Below are 24,328 nucleotides of genomic sequence, written 5' to 3' on the forward strand. Positions count from 1 at the left end.
TACTCAATTCATATGCTATAGAATGGGTGTCTTCAACCATATTTCTATCTACACATTAACAGCACTAGGTTTGCTACTTTTGTTTAGAGCCTAATTTATTGTATTCACTGTATTTTTAAGGTCGTTTTAATGATTGTAATTTTTCTGAATAATACCTCTTTTCTAGAAAAAAAAATCGTTTATGGCCTTTAACTGAAAGATGGTATTATGAACATGATAATATACCCCCGTATACATAGCCCTTGGTGTGTGTGTGTGGGGGGGGGTGTTTCCCAAAATTTTGAGAACCATTGCTGGGAAAACAGTTCATTGCCGAACTGATGTGGCTACCCTGGGTAAAACATGACGTTATTATTATAATTATTATTACGTAATCCCCCCCCCCCTGCTCGGACCGTATTTAAGCCAATGTTTTAGGAAGTCTTCATAGTTCAAAAAGAGTGGTTTCAATTTATCATGATTCGGTGACCATGGTGACCAAAAATGTTAATACTTTTTCCCCTTATCATAGATAACGCCGTCACCATGAGCTTAGAGCAAGTAGAGGGTGCTTTGAAGCTGATTGAAGACCACAATCTAACAGCAGTTCGATTCGAACAGACCGATATGCATGGCATCGCACGATGTAAGACAATCCCGGCGTGTCACTTCAAGGAGAAAGCCACCAAAGGTATCAACTTCGTTTTGCTCGCACTAGGAGCTCTGGATGTCAAGGGTGAGCTGGTTGAACTGGTCGAGGATACTGGCTACGGAGAAGAGGTGTCATTCGGCGATGCGGTGGCGTTTCCGGATTTCGATACTCTCTATCCGCTACCGTGGTTGAAAAGCACCGGAAGAATCCTGGTCGAACCGACGTACAATGGCGAGTCCGTTTCCGGGCATCCACGAGTAATTGCGAAGCGGCAACTGGAGAAATTGAAGGGAATGGGGATGTCCCTTCTATCGGCTCACGAGCACGAGTTCTACCTCGTGGAAAAAGAAACGCTGAAGCCGATGAACGGAGATGACTCAAACATCTTCGCCACTATTCGTAATACCCCGATCCTGGACCTGATGGATAAGTTCATCGAATACCTACCGCAAGTTGGAGTTTCGGTTGAAAGTGTCGAAAATGAAATGGGGCCTGGTCAAGTCGAGATATCGTACAAACCGGCGTTTGGTTTGCGTTCTGCGGACAATGCCCACACCTACAAAACATCCATCAAGGAGATAGCCCTGCTCAACGGCTGTGTGGCATCGTTCATGAGTAAACCCTACCCACAGCAAGCTGGCTCCTCTAGTCACTTTTGCCATTCTTTATGGGATGTCGAAGGCAAGGTACCCCTCCTGTACAACCATGACGACCCGACGCATCTCTCGGAGATTGGTCAGCAATGGACTGCAGGAATCCTTGCTCATGCTCGCGCTACTGAAATCCTGATGGCACCTACTGTTAATTGCCTTAAACGTGTTAAACCGATGGCCACTCCCATCAATGTCACATGGGGTTTGGACAATCGCACCTGCCTTGTTCGGGTCAAGATCAATGGTGACACTGGAACCTATCTTGAGAACCGAGCAGGCGCCTCAGGGTGTAACCCATACCTCTCTCTGGCGGCAACAGTTGCTGCCGGTATTGATGGTATCGTGAACAAAATGAAGCTACCACCACCGGTTACCCGAAATGCTTACAAGCCTGAAAACATCCCTCCAAAAACAGCATCTATCCCAGACAACATGGAGGACGCGCTAAAAGCACTCCTTGACGATGAGGTTATTTGCGATGCCCTTGGAAATGACTTCATTAAATCTTTCTCTGCTCTGAAGAGGTACGAAGCGAATCAAGAGAGAGAGGCAAGAGATAAGGGCGACGAAGACTGGGATTTCAACAAGTTCTTCTATTACTTGTAAAGCTAGTATAGCTTACGTGAATTGAATAGTTTGCTTGTAAGGACACCTAAGACAAAGAATTTTGAACGTAAAATTCAAATCTATCTATTTTATTATATATTTTGTTTTTCTCTTTGAATACATTATTCATTTTATAATTACAACGCAAACTGATTTTTTAAATCGTTCCTCCTCTACTAATTTCTTTCCGTTTCATTTTATGCTGTTCATCTAGCAAGTTATTACTATTCTATCGCCTATTGCGCATTCCTTTTCATCTAAATTCTTTCATATATGCATATTACAGGGTATAAAGCAGCGCTTCACAAACGGTGGGCCGTGAAAAGCTCCAGGGTGAGAAAAAATATAGTAAAAAACTGTTTTATATTTCACAGACCTGTCCGAATATGGTATGTCCGATCAGTCTATGGCGGGTCAAGCCAAACTGAAGCACGCTTCTAGGTATCATGCATGTTGCAAAGCATGCACTTGCACTCTATGATGGTTTTAATGCAATTGTCGCCCATTTACCGGACATTTGCGAATGCAGATTAGGTCTCAATGTTTTTTTCAAATGTGATTCAGAGCTTTGTGTTCAAATTTCACAATACATATTTCCATCAAAATTGACGGGTCTTTTTTAATTTTGGTAGGTGGGCCTCGAAAAAAATCTGAGAGTCAAAGTGGTCCTTGAGTAAAAAAAGGTTGAGAAGCGCTGATATAAAGTAACTTGTATACCATTTCGAAATACTATATATGTCATAAAGATATATGGGGGGTATCATCTATACGGTACCTCATAGTGGGTGATTTAAAGTTTTTATTCTTCATGTACAAAAGTTAATTCTATAATTGATCATCATATCATTGTTACTTCTATCTCATTAATTTCTGCATATTGTTTAATTTTCATGAGTAATTTACGCTTTTGTTCTTTTATACATCTCTTTTGTAAATTAACAAAATAGTATTTAGATCTTTTACCGTCAACAAATACATTGAATCATTAAAATCAAATACAAAGTTTGGGGTTCATTACGCCACTGTACGCATATGAGTTGGCGGCTGAAGATCTATGATAATCATGATCATGATAAAAATCCACTTTACTTTTAGTAAAAATTGTTTTATTCGAATTTTACGGAAATATAGGAATTAATTTCAATGTATGTCAATATTATTATTGAATACAAGAAATGTGAAGATGGTGCAGTAACGCTTTTAAATTTATTTTGAACTTTATCACTCAGTTGAAAAATACATTTACGTTAAAATAACAAATTTGTATCATTTTTATAACAGATGGAAGTGCGGAATTTTGATTTAGATGTATAAGGTGCCTACTTAGATGTAATATTATTCAACTATACTCTTGCTGCTTTTTGTTTTGTCACATACAAAGTTTTCTTATTTTGTTGCAGTAGAAATATATGAAAAAAGATGATATGATAAAGAAAAAAAAACACGATACCATGTCAATCCTATAAAGAGGTGGAGCTTATTTGATCCACCTTTTATAGACATCACAAATTTTAGTTGCATTGCCAATAGGAGGATCTTCACAGCATTAGGGATCTCATCATTCAAATAACTTTCTTATATTTTGTTCAATTTTTCTCAAACTTTCATTGACATGTTTCTTTGATTTTTCTGTTTGGAACACAAATTTCCTTGTTTAAAGTGTTTCATTCATTATCCTTTTGAATACTGGTATAAAAATCAAAACTTGAGATGAATAACAACAATGCAAGCTGTTATTTAGTGCTCAGCTACAAATGCATATAAACATAATTTATATGCAGTTTATTTGTATAATTTGATTTGTAGATATAACGTGTCATTTCAATAAAATACATACATAACTAGCCATATATATAAATACCAGACAGAAATTCTATGATATATTGTATGTAAATTGAATACAATCGATAAAATAGTACTTAATTGTCTCAATACAAAAGCACATGAAGTGATATTGCATTTTCCATCAATAAATCAACAGTCAAACCTTGATTGAAATCTTCATTCAGGAGATGCATAGAATATTTCAAAAGAATTGTTTCTATAAATTGCACCTTTTACAAGACAAGCTAAATCATATAAAAACAACAGGAATTATAATAATTATCATAATTAATGTGAAATGGAGGACACCATCTAAACTGTTTGAACAAAAATACATACTGAAAAAATAGAAATTCCGGCTTTTGTTAAAAAGTGCTAACCCTGAATACTCATACAACTTGTCGTGTTATTTCAGAGATCATCTGGTGGGTGTTTCATAAAGCTGTTTGTAGGTTACAATCAATTTTATGAACAACTTGGGACCCTTTCTTTGAAACTAAATCAATGGGAATTGGGGGAATTCACTAGAGGGAAGGATCACTAGTCAAAGTCATTCATAAATTGTGAACAGCTTTATGAAACACCCACCCGATCCCTGTACAAAGAGATACAGTTGATATTTACAAAAAAATTGTTCATGATTTGCTACAGAGTTCACAGTGTATAAACGCTGTTTAAAAATTTTAAGCACATAGTTTATTTTAAGCCTGTCACTCTAACACCTGTTGTTTAGATGTTATGGGGGGGTAATGGGTTCTGGTAATCTGGTAACTATGCCATCATGGTATTTAAGTTGTTATTGAGAACCCCTGATTCTGATTGGCTGCTCCACTCCCTGGGGAGTATTCCTGTCAGTTGCTGGTGAGGCGCACACAGTACTGGACAAGCTATAATGAATTTCACATCCTACCAGGTACCAATTTAGCACCTGGGTTGAGAGTGGCAAAGTGTGGATTAATGCCTTGCCAAAGGACGCCAGACTGCAGTGGTATTCGAACACATGACCCTCTGTTTACAAGGCGAGAGTCAGAACCACTACAACATGGCTTCTCCATACCATCTGTTAAAAATCCAGTCATTCTTCTGTCATGCTAAACATCACAATCTGTTCATGAAATGCCCTGAGTAATCCTCACATGTATCTCACTATATGTATACATCCAATTAGTGATGGTTTAAAAAAAAAACCTTTCTAGCTCTCAAAAAGCTCAAAGAATATGAGCAAATGGATTCACTAGATGAACACTAACACACAAACAGATCTATTGCACTTATACTAGAAACAAAATTGTGGAATGCAGTCAAATTAAACCTTCTAGATCATGGATAATATAAGAAGAAATATGAACACGTAAAATGTACACATTTCCTAATTGCACATTCTGTGACCACTCTAACATTATAACTAGTCATCACATATAATACATTTCAACACAAAACCCTGTCCCTTCTATTTGTGCGAGATCTTCTACATAAAATGAAAATTGCAGATACTGCATTATCATTATAATGAGGCACATTTACATTTTTTTCCTCATACATGTACCAGGGTAATTAGATTGAAAATTATAACTTAAAAAAACAGCCAGACAATAAATGAATAAATGTCACTTGAAGTTTAAGACTGAAAATAATGAATATATACAGAAGTACAATAATATAAAGGATTTCTAGTAACTATATAGTGCTCAGACAAAATATTGATCAACTTTACAGGTGATAGCTGCTGAATACAATCTAATATGGCAGAAATTGGTTAATGATTGTAAATGTTTGCGAAAACAATTATTTTTAAATAAATATTTAACTTTTGAGATGATCATGTTATGGCAGATTACAAAATACAAGTTTGGCACATACAGTACACCTGTCCTGGATATTGACAAAATGTTAAGGTACATGTAGAGAGGGGCTAAATGGTGTGAATAAAATCTTATCAAGATTATGGCATGAATCATGGCATATAAGTAAAATGACATACACCTGTACAAAACAACAAAAGTATTTTAAATCAATGTTAATTTTGTGCAAGAAATAACACCATCTAGACTCTATAAGATTTTGCAAATGAAAATAACTTGGTATACACACCAATATTTTATGCAAATAAAAAATATGCATTGATAGAATAAATGAACTGCCATTACACTACATATAAAAATAATAAAATACAAATAACATTATAAATTCTGTATGAAAATTCAAATAAGGATAAAGACATCTTCAGCACAAAGTATTAATTGACAATATTACCACAAATCAAATTTTAAAAATCCACTTGTTGCATCAGCATAAAGAAGCACATTTCAAGGTGCTACATAACTTTTTAAAATAGTTCAAATATACTTGCTCAAAAATCTATTTCACTTGCCCGAAAAAATCCTTGAAAAAATAGTTTTTCCTCTTTAAAAGAATGTTTTGCAGTTTCATAAATCATTTACCTTTTTCTCTCTTTTGACATGAACTGATCTACCTTGGTATTGCATTTCTTTTTCCTAATAGATTTTATCTTGCCTGCCATGACCAAAATTAGGGTCAATATCATATATCGACCCTAATTTTGGTAATTCTACTGTGAGAATTTCGCTTGCCCAATCCGGGCAAGTAGTTTTGGTCTTTACTTCAAAACACTTGCCCGACTCTAACTTTTACTTGCCCTGGGCAATCGGGCAAGTGCTTATGTAGCACCCTGCATTTATATTAGAAACAGTAGTACCTACAATAATAAATTCAGAATCAAAAGTTTACTAAGATACACATTGATCATTATGTGACTAGATAGTACCCTGGCAATTCCAACATGAATAGCTATTCACTAAGGTGATACTATGGGTGAAAATCAATGTTTGCAATTGAACTTCACAAAATTTAAATGATATCTGATAAATTTGACTTCTTTCTAAAACTCTAATCACCATTTAATGAGCATAAAAAGCTCTATGGGGAATCTGTCTTCAAGATTCAGCACATTTCCAAAACTCAAGCCCTCAAAACGATTACCTCAAGATACCATTGCTCTGCAAGCTCTAAGCTTCAGTTTCAATATCTACACACATATCCATCAAAAGACAGTTCTTACACATAATGAATAACGTCTCTATGCGCTTGGATATTGTTACCCTGGCTGTAGCTAAAGCAGCCTTCCAGCGCTCGGTGCATTTCAAGGTATTCCTGCCAGGTACCCATTTACCTCACCTGGGTTGAGTGTAGCACAATGTGGATAAATTTCTTGCTGAAGGAAACTACACCATGGCTGGAATTTGTTTGAACCCACGATCCTCTGTCCGGAGACTAATCCACTGTGCCACAACGCTCCACACTTAAATCAGAAATAGCAGACAAATCGCATTCTACAACTAACATTAGGTTGTTCTATATGAACCAGAGTTTACTCTGTTCAAAGTTTGCACATTACACTCCACCTCAAGATCTTTAATAGCCATATCAAACATCTCTGAGATTAAGAATCAAGTATCAACTACCCCCATCAGCTTAGCATAACTTCTTAATTGGGGGAATTTAAGCTATTGAGGATTGCACTTTGGGCTTGTCTTAATGGCAGAATAATGACATTTTATACTGAATTGCTTAACCCTAATAAGTAGCCCTTAAAATGGAAGAAATAGCCCCTAAAATTCCTCAATCACCCCAGAGTGAAAAAAAGATAACCCAATGGAACAATGAGAAAGTTGTTCAACAAATCCAGCCATTCATTAGTCTTTACTTTAATAACTTATTTTGCTTTTGTTGGAGTTGTGCAGGTAGTACTGCTCGATTTCACCTCTCTTGTAAAGACCCATCGATCTGTTGACCTCTCATCTCCGCCACTTGAGGACGCTGATGCAAGTTTGAAACCCAACTGAGTGATTTGCCTGAAAAGCTTAACACGGGACAACGGTTGCTCCCTTGGCACAATCAACCCATTCTCCTCTGGACCAAAAATGTGGTCCAACTGGTTGCGGACCAGCCGCAGATGGTTCCCAAATCCTTCCATGACTATTGGGATTTTCTGAAGGGTGTCAGAGCTTCCGAATATAATCCATCGACCAGTTGCACATTCAAACTCGGCCTCAAGAAACTCTTGCTCTTGGATGCGTTCCTTTGCTCTTGTCTCCTCCTCCTTAGCCATGGCAACTGTGATTCTGAGCTGAGACACAGCATCAATTAACTCCTTAATCTGGTAGTAATCGGCCTCCTGCGCGAGCATGTCCAGCTCTTTGAAGTCCTCGGGCAAGACAAGGATGGACCGCCGCAGGAAATTCAGCACATAACGAAACAATGGCCCGTCTCCATCAATTAGGTAATTCCCCTTATCATCTTGTGTGGATGGGAGGCGATCACTGAACATTGATCCCAGCATAGAATCCGGAAAACGAGTCAGGGTAGCTCGAGATGTTGTGTATATTGTCCCTCCGACATTGAGGCTCACAAAATCAGTCATATTTCTAGGAAATACGGATCTCCTATGGATCCTAAGCAGCTTTTTAACAAAGACCAGCAGCAGACCGTCACGAACTTCTGCATAGCGCATAATCCTCGGCCGGGAGTTTAATAACCTAAATGTTTATTGTGTGCGACCAATAAGCAATTAGAAGCAAGCAACTAAACCCCAAGGTCTTGTATCCCCAAAATGACTGATCGAAAATGAAATACTTTCTACGATTCTTCTCTACCGTTTGAAATCCATCTAGATCAAGTGAATATTAATTCACTCATCTGAAAGAGTGAATATTTGTGAACGTTCATTTTTCACTCAAATTTGAGTGATCCCTGACGTCACACCAAGGGTAAAAATGAAAACTTTGTAGGACATTTTCTCAAAAGCATGATTGTATATCTCATAAACTTTTTCGGGAAAAATTTGAAAGCGAGGAACAAAACAACCAAGCTTGTCATTAAGGCTCTAGCAGTTTATAAAGTGAAATTGAAGGATTTCCTGCTTACTTTTGATGAGTTTTGTGAAAATTTAAGTTTAAAAAAAAAATTCTGCTCCCCTCCCCCCCCCCCCCCCCCCCCTCTGCTGCGTAGGGCCATGATCTTGAGGTCCCTGGGCCTAATCCTTTTAGAGTAATTATGGGCGAGAAATAGAGGACGGGAATATTCATTTTCTTTTTGGGACACGAAATATATGCTAATGCTATGTAGTTTGTAGGAAGGATCGATGCAGGGACGTTTCGGCAAAGTGTGCTGTGCAAACCCTTCACTCGAGTAAAGGGTCTGAATTGCAGCCTTTCTCATGCCTTTCTCTCACACACTAAAGTTTCAATTAGGGTCTGCGCCTGCAGACTACTTTCGGCACGGCACGTCTATCCACTCTTAGTCTGCAGGCACAGACCCTCATTGGAACTTTGATCAACAAGTGTGCCTCCACGCAAAGACTAGCACATACAAAACTTGCTGTTCCAATACAAGGCATGAGTAGGCTGCACATTCAGACCCTTATTTCGAGTGAAGGGTTTGCCCAGCAGACTAATCCACTCTTACGTTTTTCCTTTTTCACTTCTCTTTAATTCCATCTCTTGTTATCCCTTTCTTTTTTTCTCTTCTTTTCTCTCTCCCTCTCTCTCCCCATCCCACTTATCTCTCTGCTTTTGCCAGTGTATTTCCCCAGTATCACTTCTTTCAATTCACTTTCCTATTTCAGTTTCGCCCCTTTCCATATTTTCTCTTTTCTCTCTTTCCCTTTTTGTTTTTATTTCAAGCTCAATCTATTTCATTTCTTTATCTCACCATTTCCCTTCCTGTTCTCCCTCCCCTTCTTTTCCCTTTCTCAGCCCCCACTCCTTTGATCCTTTCCCCTGCAGTAGATCCCTTTCTACTCCTCTATTTCTCCCTCTAATACTTTCTTTGCCTTCTCTTTTCTTTCCCCTTCATTTTCTCCCTCTTCACTTCCCCTTCTTTCTCTCACCCTCTTCTATGTGTTCGCCTCTATGTTTCTTTTCTCTTCTTTCCCCCTCTTTAAGGAAGGGGAAAGGGGGAGAAAATGAGACTGAGGAATAATCAGAAAAGTAACCTGGGAAAAGGAAAGAAAAGAAGGAAAAGAGAATGAAGGAAAAGAAGGGAAAAGGATCTAAGAGAGGAAGTGAGAGAAGATTCATAATAATTATACAGGAAATGGAGAGAGGAAAGACAAAGAAGGGGAAGAAATGCAAGATAATAAAAGGGATAGATAATAATAATAGGCATTTATATAGCGCCATCTATCTAGAAATATTCTATTCCGAGGCGCACAAGAAAAGAAAGAATGAGAAAGTCTGGATGAGTGTCAAAGTGCAAATAACTGATACTGTTAGAAAAGATAAGATTTCAGTTTAGATTTAAAGGTCTCCAGTGATTGTATAATTCTTAAATTTAACGGCAAATTATTCCAGAGAGAAGGTGCTGAGGCAGAGAAAGCTCGTGCACCCGATATGCTACTCGTGTCTTGGGAGTCTTAGAAACCAAAACCCAAGACGAGAAGCAATCTTATTGGAAAGAGTAAAATGAGAGGAACAGTTTAAAAAAAGTTTCATCAAAATCGGTTATGAAATAAGCAAGTTATGGGAGTTTGAATTTCTTGTTGTACTTTATATGGGCATGATGGGGATCCTCAAATTGGCAAACGTGCTTCAAAATGGCTGATTTTGTGGACAACTCTCCATTTGTTTTGTACACAAATTTTTAGATTTTCCTCATTATCTTTCAAATTGCATCTTGCCTCCTTCTGAGCACAACATATGTCATGGGGACATATAATTCACACCACATATATCAAGGTCAGGAGGAGATAATGTGAAATATCTAAAATAATGGGGAAAATCTGAAAATTTGTGTACAAAACAAATGGAGAGTTGTCCACAAAATCAGCCATTTTGAAGCATATTTGCCAATTTGAGGATCCCCATAGAAAGTACAGCAAGACTTTTTAAACGTTCATAACTTCATGAACTTGCTTATTTTATAACCGATTTTGATGAAACTTTTTTTAAATTGTTCCTCTCATTTTACTCTTTCCAATAAGATTGCTTCAATCTCTTCTTGGGTTTCGGTTTAATTCCTTTAATTTAAGGAGTTGTGATCTCAGGCTTCGAGTTGGTGCATAGGTATAATAGGAATAGAAGTGAAAGAGAGGAGATATGAAAGTTTTTCAACCCTCGCTTCTTAAGAAGCGAGGGTTGAAAGACAGAAAGAGAAGAAAAAGGAAGAAAAATTGAGAAAGGAAGGAAAGCGAAAAAAAGGGAAAGAAAGAGAGGAAAGAAAAGGGGAAGGTAGAGACAGAGAGGGCTTTGGAAGAGGGGAGAGAAAATGAGGGATAAAGAGAAAGAAAAAATGAAGGAAAAGAAAAGAAACGATAATTTTGGAAAGAGTGATGGTTATCGAAAAAAAGAAAGGGACGTGAAAGAAAAGGAAGAAAGGAGATCCGCACCAGATGTAGAGTAAATTTTGGCAATACTGGCACTTGAATATATGAGGAGCATAGTGGCGTCATGAGCCAACATTTTGAGGGGTCAGAGATGGCGCTCCGGGGGCAAAATTTTTATTAAAAAAACTGCGAGTGAGTGAAATAACCGATAAAACAATCATAAGCCTATTTTCCTTACCCCCTTGTTTTTCTTGGGCGTGAAACTTTTTTTTTTTTTTGGGGGGGGGGGTCCAAGACACTGTCGGCCTAGTAAATGCATGATGGCGCCCTTAAAATCGTAGGTCCATCTTAAATCTTTGGAGCAGAATAACTCTTTCAATGTATGATGATATAAATGCATTTCACGAAATCAAAATGCCTCTTATATTATAATGCCATTCCTATCATTGCCTATAGATTGAGTATTCTTTGCGATAACTCATATTTCAGGGGCCGCTGAAGCCCCGTCCTCCCATTTTTATTCAAAATCACTTAAAAAACATAAAAATGACCATCTGATTGTGATTTTTTGCATGGTCAACCAATTTCGGCTCAGCCCCCACCCCCCCCCCCCCCACCTTTCCGCAGCCACTTGCAAAAGTTACAATGTAAAAGATTAGACAAACTTACTGATACTACAATTCGCCCTTTTTAGGCTTACGAAGTGAACACTAATATATTTCGATGGATAAATAGGAATAAACAAATAAAAAAACAACCGAATAAAATAATAAAATTAATAACGAAAGCACATATTATATAAACACACGTCATGAATTAGGGGTGACATGCTTTCCCATATTGAGATTGATAATTTTTATTTACTTTTTCTTATTCTCTCATTCTCAAACACAGAAAAACCCAATGATTAATTCCCTAAGTCAAAATTGTTATTTATATCTAGGTATCGAAATCTGAAATGGCAAATACAAATGATTGTTTTCATTTCGGAAGACACCATAAGCAGGATGTATTATATTTTGTGAGCTTAGTTAGCAGTAGCGGAAGTCTTTTTGGTCGCTGAAGATGCTAGTCCGAGTAAACATTATCGCTAATGCGGAAATAACTCCACACATATTGCGCATGCAGTTTGTGCGGAATCGTATTTTCGTGAATGACAGGGAAATCCGTTTCATGTTTTGGTGAAATTCGTGATCATGGCTTGAACTGAAACGAATGACAGCGACTGTTATATGTTTGTAACGTACAGTAGGTCGTGTTAATTTTTGTTTTTTTGATCTAAGTTGTGTGAAACTGCAGAAAAAATGGACACTATCGGCGGTGGATTCAGCCGGACTTCTCGGCCCCGCGGTACGGTGCAGGGACTGTTCACTCCCGAGGACGAGTACGGGGACCTGTACCCGGAAGTTAGCTCCATGAGAAAAGACTCGCCGCCGCTGCGAGAGATTCTTTCGAAACGAGGTGCCTCCTTGTCGGAGTATCTCATCAGCGATGCGGCCGCAGCCAAAGATGAAGAAAAGGACCTCTTCTGGTTCCATGGCCGTATAACAAGGGACATAGCCGTACATATTCTACGGGACAATGGGTCGGGAGAAGGGACATTCTTGGTGCGAGAGAGCACAAGTCGGAGCGGAGATTATGTTGTCTCGATCATGCACAATGGAGCACCGCAACATTTTCAGATTCAGTGCATGGGAGACTTTTATTATAAAATAGACAACGGGCCCCTGTTTCAGGGACTGGACCAACTCATAAACTATTATCGTCTGGGCTCTAATGGGCTTCCGACGAAACTCACTGTATTTTGCAAGGGGCTAACTCCACCTGCTTGCTCAAGACGATTTGGTCGGACAACACCGCTCCACAGGTAAGAAAATTCTCCAGTATACTATAGCGCAAAAGAAAAGCCTACATGTAGATGTCAACCTAACGTTGAAAAGTAATGTGAAACAGACTAACATCATAAATATAGCCTTACTGACTACAGGATTGGAAGGAAAAGGTGTACATTGGCAGGAAATATTTCTATAGACTATAATGATGTTTTTTATGTGTGTTTGATCAGAAAAATTACAATGGCAGTATAGGATTTTACTTGATGGAAAGTAAAGTGCATGTACACAAAAAGTTTGCACTGAGAAATAATCCTGTAAATTGTATACATGTGTTTGTAATAAAGGTAATAATATCTGTAAAAAACAGTGCGGAGGGAGAAATAATACTGGAATATACAGTGCGTATCAAAAGAAAAAAATATTCCTGTAAAATTGTATATTTGTAATATCCTGAAGCTTTTTCCACATTTGAACATTGGTCCATTTCTCTTTTTAATATAAGCAAATGACATGTACATGTAAAGTCTGTCAAAAATCTTTCTGAGGGAGCACCACTTTTGAAAGATTGTGAAAAATGATTTGTGCGGAACTTGAAAATAGTTATATGATATGAATAGAAGTAGACACTATTCATGCAGAACACATGCATTAAAACAGGGCTCCACACTAACCCATTTTTTCTACTGGTCCAACCTTTTCATGTCGGACCAGTAGATACCCACTTTTTCAATTTTTTACTGGTCCGAACCTAAAATCTACTGGTCCCAAAAATTAAAGAAAACATAAAAAAAGGCGCAAGTTTATTTTTCTAGCCTTTCGTTACCCCCCCCCCCCCTCCCCCCAAAAAATAAAATGAAGGAATGAAGGACAAAAAGAAAGCAAGACAGAAATGAAGAAGGAAGGAAAGAAAGAAAGAAAGAAAGAAAGAAAGGAAGGAAGGAAGGAAGGAAAAGAAAGAATAAAAGAAAGGAAGGAAGGAAGGAAAAGAAAGAAAATAAAAGAAAGGAAGGAAGAAAAAAAAGGTAAAGAAAGGATAGATGTTAAGGAAGGAAAAAAAAAGAACTAAAGAAGGAAAGGAAGTAAGGAATAAAGAAGGAACAAAAATAAGAAAAAAGAAATGAAGGAAAGAAATGAAGCAAGCATTACAGAAAGAAAGAACAAATCCGGAAAGTAGTAAAGGAAAGAAAGAAGCAACAAAAAAGGGTAAAAGGAGAGATGGAAAGAAGGACAAAAGAAAGAGGAAGGAAGGATTGAAAAAAGGAAGAAAGGAATTAAGGAAGAAATAAAAGAAAGTTAAAATGATAGATAGCAGGAAAGAAAGAAATAAATTAAGGAAAGAAGCAAGCAAAAAAGAAAAAGAAAAGGTAAAAGAATAGATGAAAGGAAGGAAAAAAAAGACAAAGAAAGGTAGGAATGAAAGAATAAAGGAGAGAAAGGAAGACTGGGCGTTGTGGCGTGCGCCTGTAATCCAAGCTGTGGGGAAGTTACAAATTGATGCAGAGGTTCGAAGTTCGAGCCCTGGTATCGTCTTTCGGATGGTGACGTTAAAGGTCGGTCCCAGACGTAAATAATCATATCTGATTGATACACGTCTGACAAAACTCAAATACACACACACACACACAGCAAGCAGTCAAAAAAAAGAAAGGAAAGGTAAAAGGATAGATTTAACAAAGGGATTCAAAAGGAAAGAAGAAGACAAATAGAAGAAAGGAAGGAATTAATGAAAGAAAGAGAGGGCTGAAAGAAGGAAGAAATAAAAAAAACAAGGATATATAAATTATGGATGGAAGGAAGAAAGAAATAAAGAAAGTAACAAAGAATGAAGGAAAGAAAAGGGTGAAAAGAAGGAAGGAAAAAAAGGAAGAAGAGAAGAGATGAATATAGGATGGATGGACTCAAGAATTAAAGAAAGAAAAATATCAAAAAAAGAAAGGAAGGAAGAAAGAAAGAAAGAAATAAAGAAAGAGAGAGAAAAAAGAAAAACAGAAATTTTTTTAAAAGGATAGAAAGAATGAAAGACGAATTAAAGAAAAAAAGGGAAAATAAAGAAGAAAGACAGTAACAAAAAAAATTAAGGAAGAGAAAGATTGAAAAGAAAGATAGGAAGAAAACAGGAAGAAAGCTAAAATTATCATCATAAATAATTTATCAGTTTCTTTTTGGCTCAATTTCTTTTTTTTTCTCCTATCTATCTATCTATCTAAAGTTCTCTTTCTTTCTTTCTTTCTATCCAATCTATCTATCTATCTACATGTATCTATCTATCTATATATATATCTATCTATATATCTATCTATCTGAAGTTCTCTTTCTTTCCCTCTTTCTCTGCTTCTCTCAGCTTGCTTTCTTTCTTTCTTTCTTTCTTTATTTCTTCCTTCCTTCCTTCCTTCCTTTCTTTCTTTCTTTCTTTTGTATGTACATTTAATACACTTACATTCCTGTGATTTGGGAGTTATACAAAAGGTATAGTGTCTGTCATGTGTAAACATGTCAGACCATTCTCATTACGCTATCTAAAACTAGTTTACTGGAATCCGATTCAGGAAATCAGTTTGGAAGATCGCTTTAATAATAAAATTTCAACCAAGAACTACAATTGGATTGAAAACTGATTAAGTGCATTAGTTACATTGCTGCAACTTATTTCATCATATAATGGAGACATGTCATTTACACATGTATAGAAAAATGAAACATTTAATATATCATGTAATAACATAAGAAAAGGGAAAGTGGGGATGTGACATCATCAGCCCACCTAATGAATATTCATGATGATGTGCACATACATGTATTCATATCTGTTTTCACAAAATAGTGACAAATTTTAAAATTCAATAACTTAGTTATTTGTTATTCGATTTTGATGAAGTTTTCATCATTTTTGCTATGAGAATTTTACTCTACATGTATTTATTTAGAGATAAATAATTTCAGCTCGGACCATCCCTTTAAGATCTGTTTGAAGTTGTAAGAGAGAGACCCACATGTGTACATGTACACTGTATAATGCAAGAGGAACAAAAATTGTAGCTTTTATCTGGGGTCCACAGATCACTAGCTGACCCAACTCCTGAATATAGTTAGAAGTTTTAATTAATGTGAGTCTTTTTAACCCCTGCATGGAATTCTTTACTCTAAAAGGAGTGTCATTTTAAAGGGCGAGAGGCCCTCAATAGAATATACTTGGCCTACTGATGTGTAAAAACATGCATTGAATTATGTGTACATGTAGTATGTGTATTTTGATTGAGAAATAATTTGTTGAATAAGAAATTAAGAATTTACCTGAATATCACTCGTCCATTTTTACTTTCCCCCTCAATCTGTTCAAATCAACTCTATATTTCCCCCCTTGAATTATAAATCTTTCCCCAAGAAGAAGACATTTCTGTAAAAGTATCCCCGAGTCATCAAAGAATGTTGGATTGTGAATAGAGGAAATTGAGGATGCTTATGAGACAAGATCACCACTTATTCCTCATCTTCGCTAATAATAGCCCCCGCCAAATTTAGAAATGGAAATATTTTTAGAAGCACGTGCAATTGTAGAAATTACATATTTCCTTTTGGATGAACCCGAGTTGGGGGGCTTGACACCGTGTCCAAATGTCACTCATTAAAAGTGATCTTTTGGAAGAGAAAAGTGCAGAGATGATTAAGACAGATAGGATGACAATTTGAACACATTTTTTTCATTTTCTGTATCATCGGTATACATCAATGACCTTTGATGGTAATATTATTACTAAACAAAAAAAATCTGATAAGGCCAATATTATCATGAATTATGAATAAACACCTTTCAAGTGTTTTTTTTTTGTTTTGTATTCTAGAGGAAATTGTTTCCTAAAAAGTTAAAGAATATTGTCATTTTTATCAGCCACGGTCACGTTACCAACTTACCATTGATCTCAAATTGGCAATCGTCACATGATTCCTGTTTCAATCTCTCACACATAAGTCCTTTATCTAGAGCTGCATCATTAAAGGGATACTGCGGGCTGGAGATATTTATATCAAGATAAGTAGAGTAAAATTCACAGAGCAAAATGCTGAAAATTTCATTAAAATCAGATAACAAATAACAAAGTTATTGAATTTTAAATATTTGCATTATTCCGGTGAAACAGTTCTAGGCATGTCTTCAATGAATATTCATGAGGTGAGCTAGTGATGTCACATCTCTACAGGTGTACTTTCCTTTTTCTTATGTTATCACCTCAAATCATAATTGTTTCATTTTTTCATTTAAATGTTTATTTTTAAAGTGATGTGTCTCCATTATGATGAAATAAGTTGCAGCAATAAATAACTAATGCACTTAATCAGTTGTCAATCCAATTGTTTTAGTTCTTGGTAGAAAATTTTTGAATAAACCTAATTTCATGTACAATGTAACAAAATACAAAAAGAACAAGTGGGGATATGACATCATCAGCCCACCTAATGAATATTCATGAAGACATGAATACATGTAGAACTGTTTCAACAGAGTATTGAAAATTCAATAACTTCTCTATTTGTTATTCGATTTTGATGATATTTTCAGCATTTTGCTCTGAATTTTACTCTTTTTATTGCGATATGAATATCTTCAGCCTGGAGTATCCCTTTAAACCCTCTCAAAAGCTTTACATGGTAAAAAAATCAAAATCAATTATTGCTCTACTTTTCCAACAATCCATTTTTACATTGGACCCTTTTTCATTGATGGATTCTATGTCAAAATTTGAATGGAATTGCTGAACCAAAATATCATCCTTTCTCATTCAATGTTATCATACCTGTATCCCTCTCCTAATGGAGGCCCCTCAAACAATATCAGAAAGTTTGAATACAATTGAATTTCATACTTGAGAAGTGGTTTAAGAAAAATACTGTTAGTGATCAATAGAGAGAAAATTACATGTATGTGATTATGAAATGAACAGTACCCCTAAATGTCAGATTGCTTCTTCTCCAAATAAAAAAGACTCATTCTTCTTTAACGTACCATTGTTTTTTAAACTTTTAATTGATGTCATTCAGAAATTTCAAATAAACTCACACGATGCAATGAATTCTTAATGGAGTATACCTGTATAATGGACGTACATGTTCCTGTGACAAGCTTTCATAAAGTCGAGTTCATAATCCTACCAATTATTCAAAAAATATCCACCTGATCTAAATAATCGGCTACACCACAATTGATCCTAAAAATAGACCAGGCAGCATGAAAATAGTTACAGACAGGTGGGGACTGATGATCCAAGGGATTGTTTCGTCAAAAGATCTCGAGTGATTAAGGTGGTTATATTAGTATTCATCCGACAGGTTGGGATTAAACAAACTTATAATAGGAGAACAGTCAGTGGGTACATTTGTCATACCTTTTGTGAGGTAGAATTAAGATTTCATAACATGTTAAGAGGGGGGGGGGGGGCAATTTCATTAAATAATCAACCTTTTTTTGTACGTCCGACCCCCATTTTTCTCAAGTTTTACTTCACCTCATAGACTGACCAAGACATGGTCATTTGAGAGCATTACAGACTATCAAAAGAACCAGAAATCAGGGACAGAAAAGTTAATGAAAGTCCCACATATAGGGGGTCAGACGTACATATTTTATGGAATTGCTCTGGGTACCTTGTGTTAGATGCATATTCAGACTGACTAGATCACCAGAATACCTATTCAGGCTAAAAATTCATAATTTCTACATTCACACCGATCTAAAGCAGACCCTTTGAGATGAGTTCTTGATTTTATGCGAAGTATCCATGGTCTGAATAGCAGGAGAGTCACACGATTCAAAATTGCCAGTTCAGCAGCTCCCCCTAAACATGTACATGTCCATTCTCTCTAACACAGTGTACTATCTTCACCACTTATCCCAATATTATTGTTCAGTATGAATCTCTCATCTGTCTTCTCAACCTCCTCCTTCATCAACCCAATCATCTCTTTACCCCCCCCCTCGACCCCCTCATCCGCCACATCCCATCTTCCATCACTCCCACTCGCCCATCCCCCTCCTGCTTCCTTCTTCCACACCTCCCTCTCCCACACTCCTCTTTTATTGTTCCTTTCCCCCAACCCCCCATCTTCTTCCCCCCCCCCCTCAACCTCATCCTCCCTTTCTCTACCCCTCCCTTCACCCCCTCTCTCTCTACTCATTTTCTCTTCCTTTCAACCTTCCTCACCCATCTATCCCCATACATGCACATTCTTCTTTCCTCCTTCTTGAGCCTATCCCCACCCCTTTCCCTCTTCACCCCCACTTACCCTTTTTCTTCATCTTACTTCCCAGGCCTGCTTCCCCTTCCTCCATGCTCTGAAATATGAATTATTTTTTTTGGAGATGATATGTCATATTCAGAATGTCAAGTATTATGCAATTTATATGCACCTTAAAAGGAAACAGTTATTTTGCCCCCCCCCCCCTGGATCTGTTAATGTTAAGAATTTGTTTTTTCCATTTGTTTTGTATATATGCTTGTATTTTGTTTTGTTTTACCGGTATGTTATACAGGGGCCCCCAAGTACAACAGTATTTGAAAACAGACAGTGCTATCATGTTAAAATAATTCTTAATGAATTGATAAATAGATAGATAAATAAATGTATAAATAAATTAATAGACAAATAGATGAATAAATTATATAAATAATAAAATAAATAAATAAATAAAAACATGTACATGTGTAGATAGATAGATAGGTAGGTAGATAGATAGATAGATATATAGATGATAGATAAGTAAATAAATCCTTCATTTGCCCCTGGATGCCCTCTTTGATTCTCCCTCCATTCCCCCATCCATGCCTCCTCAATTGTAAAAAAACCCTGTACTGCAACATAGGGAAAGTTGAAGATAAAACCAATAGTAATTGACATAATTATACTAAGTACTAATGTGAGCAAACTGTGTAACAAAATAAAATTTATATTTAGAAAGAAAGTGAAACTCTACAGAACTAGTTCAGTAGTTACTGTACTAGTTCTGTAGACCTACATTTCTCTTGTAACAACCATTGTGGTGACTTTCGAAGTTATAATGAATTACATTGTTGGTTTTATAGAATGATAGATTTTGTATGGGAATAACAACAAAAGTCAATGGCTTGCTAAACAGTGATCCCCTTACATACACAATACACAATATGACATGGTAAATTAATTAGAACTTAAAAGAACATTCAAATCTACAAGAGGTCAATTACAACAGACTACAAGCAACAGACATACACACACAAATGTACATAGAGTACGTTCTTTCCAACTGACTCTGGAGACGGTGTTCAAGCTAAAGAAAAATCCTTGCTTATGATTGGCACTGAAAAGAATAATGGAAATCACTGAATAATTTGCTCCATGGCCCCCGACCCCCTTTATATTTTGATTTTTCAGGAATTCCAAACTGTTATAGTTGTCTGTATATTTAGTGAATCATAAAAAGAGATACACTGTACAGTACATCTGGTACCGGTATATCTAAGATAAAAGACTCCATTTCCTTGACTTCTTTCTGTAGGCACATTGTACGTGGCCATGTGCACGTCAAGTAGATTACGTTTGGTTTTAAAGCCATTGAATTGTTAAGCTTCCTGAAATCTGATCAACAAGGAAATCTATTCAGTTGTCGTAAAGCAAGTAGTTTAACTTTCTAAATGAATTAATGGGAGTGTTTTATTTTGATCTAAAGATATATTGGTATGAATTTTGTCAAGGAAATGTAATATGAGCCCTGCATGTTATGAACATGTGTGTAGGTGTATGAATAGGGTTTTTCCTTTTTTATTTGTTTCACAGCATGCATTTAATTGCATTTTCTTTTGAAGAGTCTTGCATATATATAAAAAAAATTGTTTATGCTTTATAGTATGTTACAAATTATTACTTGAACAGCATTCCTTCATCCTTGTACACAATGTTTTGTAATGGAAGATGTTGATGATGATGGAGATGATGGTGGTAGTGTGGTGAAGGAATGTAGTTTTAATTATGGTGAACTGAAGATAGTGATACATTACAAGAAAGAGAAGGGGGAAATGAAGTAGAGGAGGAAGAAGAAGAAGGAGGAGGAGGAGGAGGAGGACGAGGAGGAGGAAATGAAGGAGAGGATGAGGAAATGAAGAAGGAGAGAAAGAAAGAAAGAATGAAAGAAAGAAAGAAAGAAAGAAAGAAAGAGAGAGGAGGGAGAAGGAGGAGAGTCTAAGCTACATGTATAAAAAAGAAAAAGGAGGAAAGAAAAAAAATACAATTTGTGTAAATTGCAACTTGTGTATAAGATTTAGATCTAATTCTATGTGGTCATACCATTTTTTTTTCACGATGATCATGAAAATCTTTTCAACCTGATCCAAATCTAACCTTGCTGCCACTTGTCCTGAAGAAGAAAAAAAAATCCCATCTGTGACCTGCGTAACCCCTATCATGCTAATTTGATCGTTTGAATCATGTCAACCCCTTCCTCCGAATAATCCTGGGCTTAGGAAGAACAAAGGTGGCAGCAGTCATCTGAGGGCTGCCGCTGTGACGACGTGAGTCACGGCTTATTGGAAGGAAATTGCGGCACTGAAGAGTCAATTATGTGCCTACTTGTTAACCAGTCATTGTGGTGCTTTGACGGGAATGAGGTTTTGCGATTTACCGCTGTGACAGACATTGCTAACCTGAGCAAGGCAGGTGCTCAATGGAAGCACTGATCTGATAGGTGCAAGTTTACCCTGACAAAAAGTTTGTTGTAAAAATAGCAGAAAAAACTAATTAGAAATATTGATGAAGGTTTGGCCCATTGGCCCATATTCTGAAGTCGAGTTTAACTTAAACTCAGGTTTAAAGTTGTGGTTTAAGTATGGACAGCCAATTGTTACATAGGAAGCCTATCGATTTTGAGGTCAAAAGGTCTAAAGTCAAGGCTTTCATCTAACCATTCTTAATTCCTTGTAAATACAACAACTTCAGTTTGACTTAACTTAGGCTGATATAATTTGTTTTGTGTATGATACTAGTATGAATCCCAGTAAGCCTAGTGATTTTGAGGTAAAAGGTGAAGTCGCCACCTTTCACTTTCTTGCTTGACCAATAACTAAATTTTCTGTGTTACAGGCGTACTATGTGTTAGCCCTAGTGACACTCTTGTTAGCACTAGTTAGTAATACTAAAAACATAATAAACCATTTACAATAATTACAATACTCGGTAAAATCAGAGAAACATCAGGTTTTTTAAAATGTATTTTAATTGTTTTAACTAGCTGGTAGTTGTTACTGGTGCAACTGTCAAACGATTTCCAAATTTGATCACCAGTGACCTATTCAAGTCCCCCGATGTAAAACCATGTCTGCAATGTGTCTTGAATTTGAATAACCCAGGATGCTATGCCAGGGAAACTTTGCAACATCTTCATTTGAAAGTTTTAATGAGCTTTCATCCTGATGAAACTTGGAAAGGTCACTTTGAGAAAATGAGCTAAATTTTCTCCAAACAATGTTGTATCCCGCACTATGTAATATTAAAATGGCAGATTAAATGAAAAACAAATTAAAATCATGAAAATTAACTTCAGAGTTATATTCATTGTTGTTCAGGAGATATGATTAAAGTGCTAGAGAGCTGATCAGGGTAGCTATGGTAAAGCAGTTTTTGTTTGCAGTGCTTGTTGTTGTTATTGTTAATTTTTAGACTTTGTCAGTCATTCTGGTGAATCCCACAACTCACAAACTCTTTTCGAAAAAAAAAAGGTTCTTACAGGGTTCTGCATGTATGATTGTCCCTCATTTGGAAGTTATTAAAGGTTCCCTAAACCTTTTTAGGACATACTGTGTAAGGTTCTTGAGAATGTACATGTACAATGTAAAGGACCTTGTTGGGACCATTTTTCTAGAGGTCCCAAATACGGAACAAAGAGGCTCCAGTTTGTACCTTTTTTAGAGTGCAGCATACACTGATTATTAGTGCAGTTTAATCCACATCTGCAGTTTAGGCAGTCTCTGTTTTTATCTTTAAAAATTGTAACCTGTTGTTAATAATAGATACATGTATGCTGTATTATATTTGTATTGTTCTGGAGAGTTGAATACTCACCACTGTATCCAAAAAGCAAATAATCAGCCTGTGCCTATACCAACAACCCTACATTTACATGTATGTTGACTACAATTTCCTAAATATTAATAACAATAGTCACGTACCTGTATGCTAATTAAGAGCAATCTACATGTATGTGATATTGGAGAAAATTATTGACAAAGTAACTTGTCCCTTCAAAAGAAGATGCACTGTTACAACTGTGGGATTATAAAATTACCAAGTGTACGTTGGTTAATTTGTTTATGATATTTGCACTGTACAAATCACACACGTATGTCATAAGATGCAAGGAAGAGCTTTTAATATATTTTGGTATACGTTCAAGAAAAGATCCTTTTTTATGTAAAATGCCGATTTAAATCCAATGTTCATTTAATTCAAATGTTCAGAGAGATTTATTAAACCTGATAGAGAAATTTTATCTTATTAGTATATCTTAGATTAAATAGTTTGTCTACTGCATGTTTATAAACTTGTTTTGTAACTCCACATACATGTACACTGTGCCTCAAAAGAAATTGTTAAAATGAGAAAGGAATATGAAGAATAAAGTACTCTGAATGAGGAAAAGAAAAAAATGACAAAATTTATGCACTATTTTTACCCCCAAGTATCAAAAATATTATTCATCATCAAACCTTTAAGATAGAATCATAATTAACAATATTTATAAAGCGCTTTAATAATACGCATTGTTTCTAATCAATCCTCATTTTTAATTCTTCATTTTCCTGACATTACACATTATATATTTCTTGTTGTTTTGCAGTATTTTCTCTTCTGCTATTCTCTTTAATAGTACAAAGTGAGTTGAGCAATCTGCATGGAGGTTTTAAAAAATCTATTACACTGTATTTTCATTATTATTCCAATTTCCAAAGCACTAGATTGACTACATTATGCCTTACCATACATATATGTATATTATAGCAGGTCAAAATATGTGGTCTAATATTTGTTTTTATCCATTCTATTATTTTTAAAACACAGTTTTTCAATAATTTCTAAATACATTTATGACATTCTACAATTCGCATAAAAAATAATCAGCATGTTTGTTATGCTCAGAAAACAAATGAATGTATGTGAATGGATAAGAAAAAATAAATTCAAATCAAATTATTTCATATCATCAATAAGACTTGTGATAGCCAATCTGTTAAAGAATTAAACTAAGATCTTTATACCTACATGTACAGGTATTAATGATTTGAGTATGATGCTTGATCCACCTTCATTTGTGCGCCTTGAGCATCTTTAACGAAATGGATTTGGTACCTTATTTATAATTGCATGTACATGTATATAAATATTGATATTTTCAGAGATTACGTGCCGTATCTTTGTAAAT

The 24,328-nt window shown here is 36.0% G+C and overlaps 3 protein-coding genes across 3 annotated transcripts in view; 2 read left to right on the forward strand and 1 right to left on the reverse strand.

Moving 5' to 3' along the window:
• The first annotated feature begins 514 nt into the window (after positions 1-514).
• On the forward strand, positions 515-2,424 carry LOC121430014 (lengsin-like). Its single transcript, XM_041627283.1, has one exon. It carries the CDS (start codon positions 526-528, stop codon positions 1,888-1,890), a length of 1,365 nt encoding a protein of 454 aa, XP_041483217.1. The 5' UTR covers positions 515-525; the 3' UTR covers positions 1,891-2,424.
• Positions 2,425-6,333: 3,909 nt separating this feature from the next.
• LOC121429748 (BTB/POZ domain-containing protein KCTD6-like) lies at positions 6,334-8,261 on the reverse strand. Its single transcript, XM_041626949.1, has one exon. The coding sequence runs from the start codon at positions 8,243-8,245 to the stop codon at positions 7,448-7,450; it is 798 nt and encodes a 265-aa protein (XP_041482883.1). The 5' UTR covers positions 8,246-8,261; the 3' UTR covers positions 6,334-7,447.
• Positions 8,262-12,135: 3,874 nt separating this feature from the next.
• The window catches only part of LOC121430415 (tyrosine-protein kinase HTK16-like), a 33,809-nt gene continuing 21,616 nt past the window's right edge, over positions 12,136-24,328 (forward strand). The window contains exon 1 of the mRNA XM_041627706.1: positions 12,136-12,923. Within this exon, the coding sequence (XP_041483640.1) occupies positions 12,361-12,923 (563 nt within the window). The 5' untranslated portion in view covers positions 12,136-12,360. The remainder of the gene's footprint in view (positions 12,924-24,328) is intronic.

Source organism: Lytechinus variegatus, chromosome 16 (genome assembly GCF_018143015.1).
Source record: "Lytechinus variegatus isolate NC3 chromosome 16, Lvar_3.0, whole genome shotgun sequence".
In the NCBI taxonomy this organism is placed as follows: Eukaryota; Metazoa; Echinodermata; class Echinoidea; order Temnopleuroida; family Toxopneustidae; genus Lytechinus; species Lytechinus variegatus.

Coding starts and splice junctions, on each gene's coding strand:
- LOC121430014 (XM_041627283.1), top strand. CDS start 526: ATGAGCTTAGAGCAAGTAGAGGGTGCTTTGAAGCTGATTGAAGACCAC.
- LOC121429748 (XM_041626949.1), bottom strand. CDS start 8,245: ATGCGCTATGCAGAAGTTCGTGACGGTCTGCTGCTGGTCTTTGTTAAA.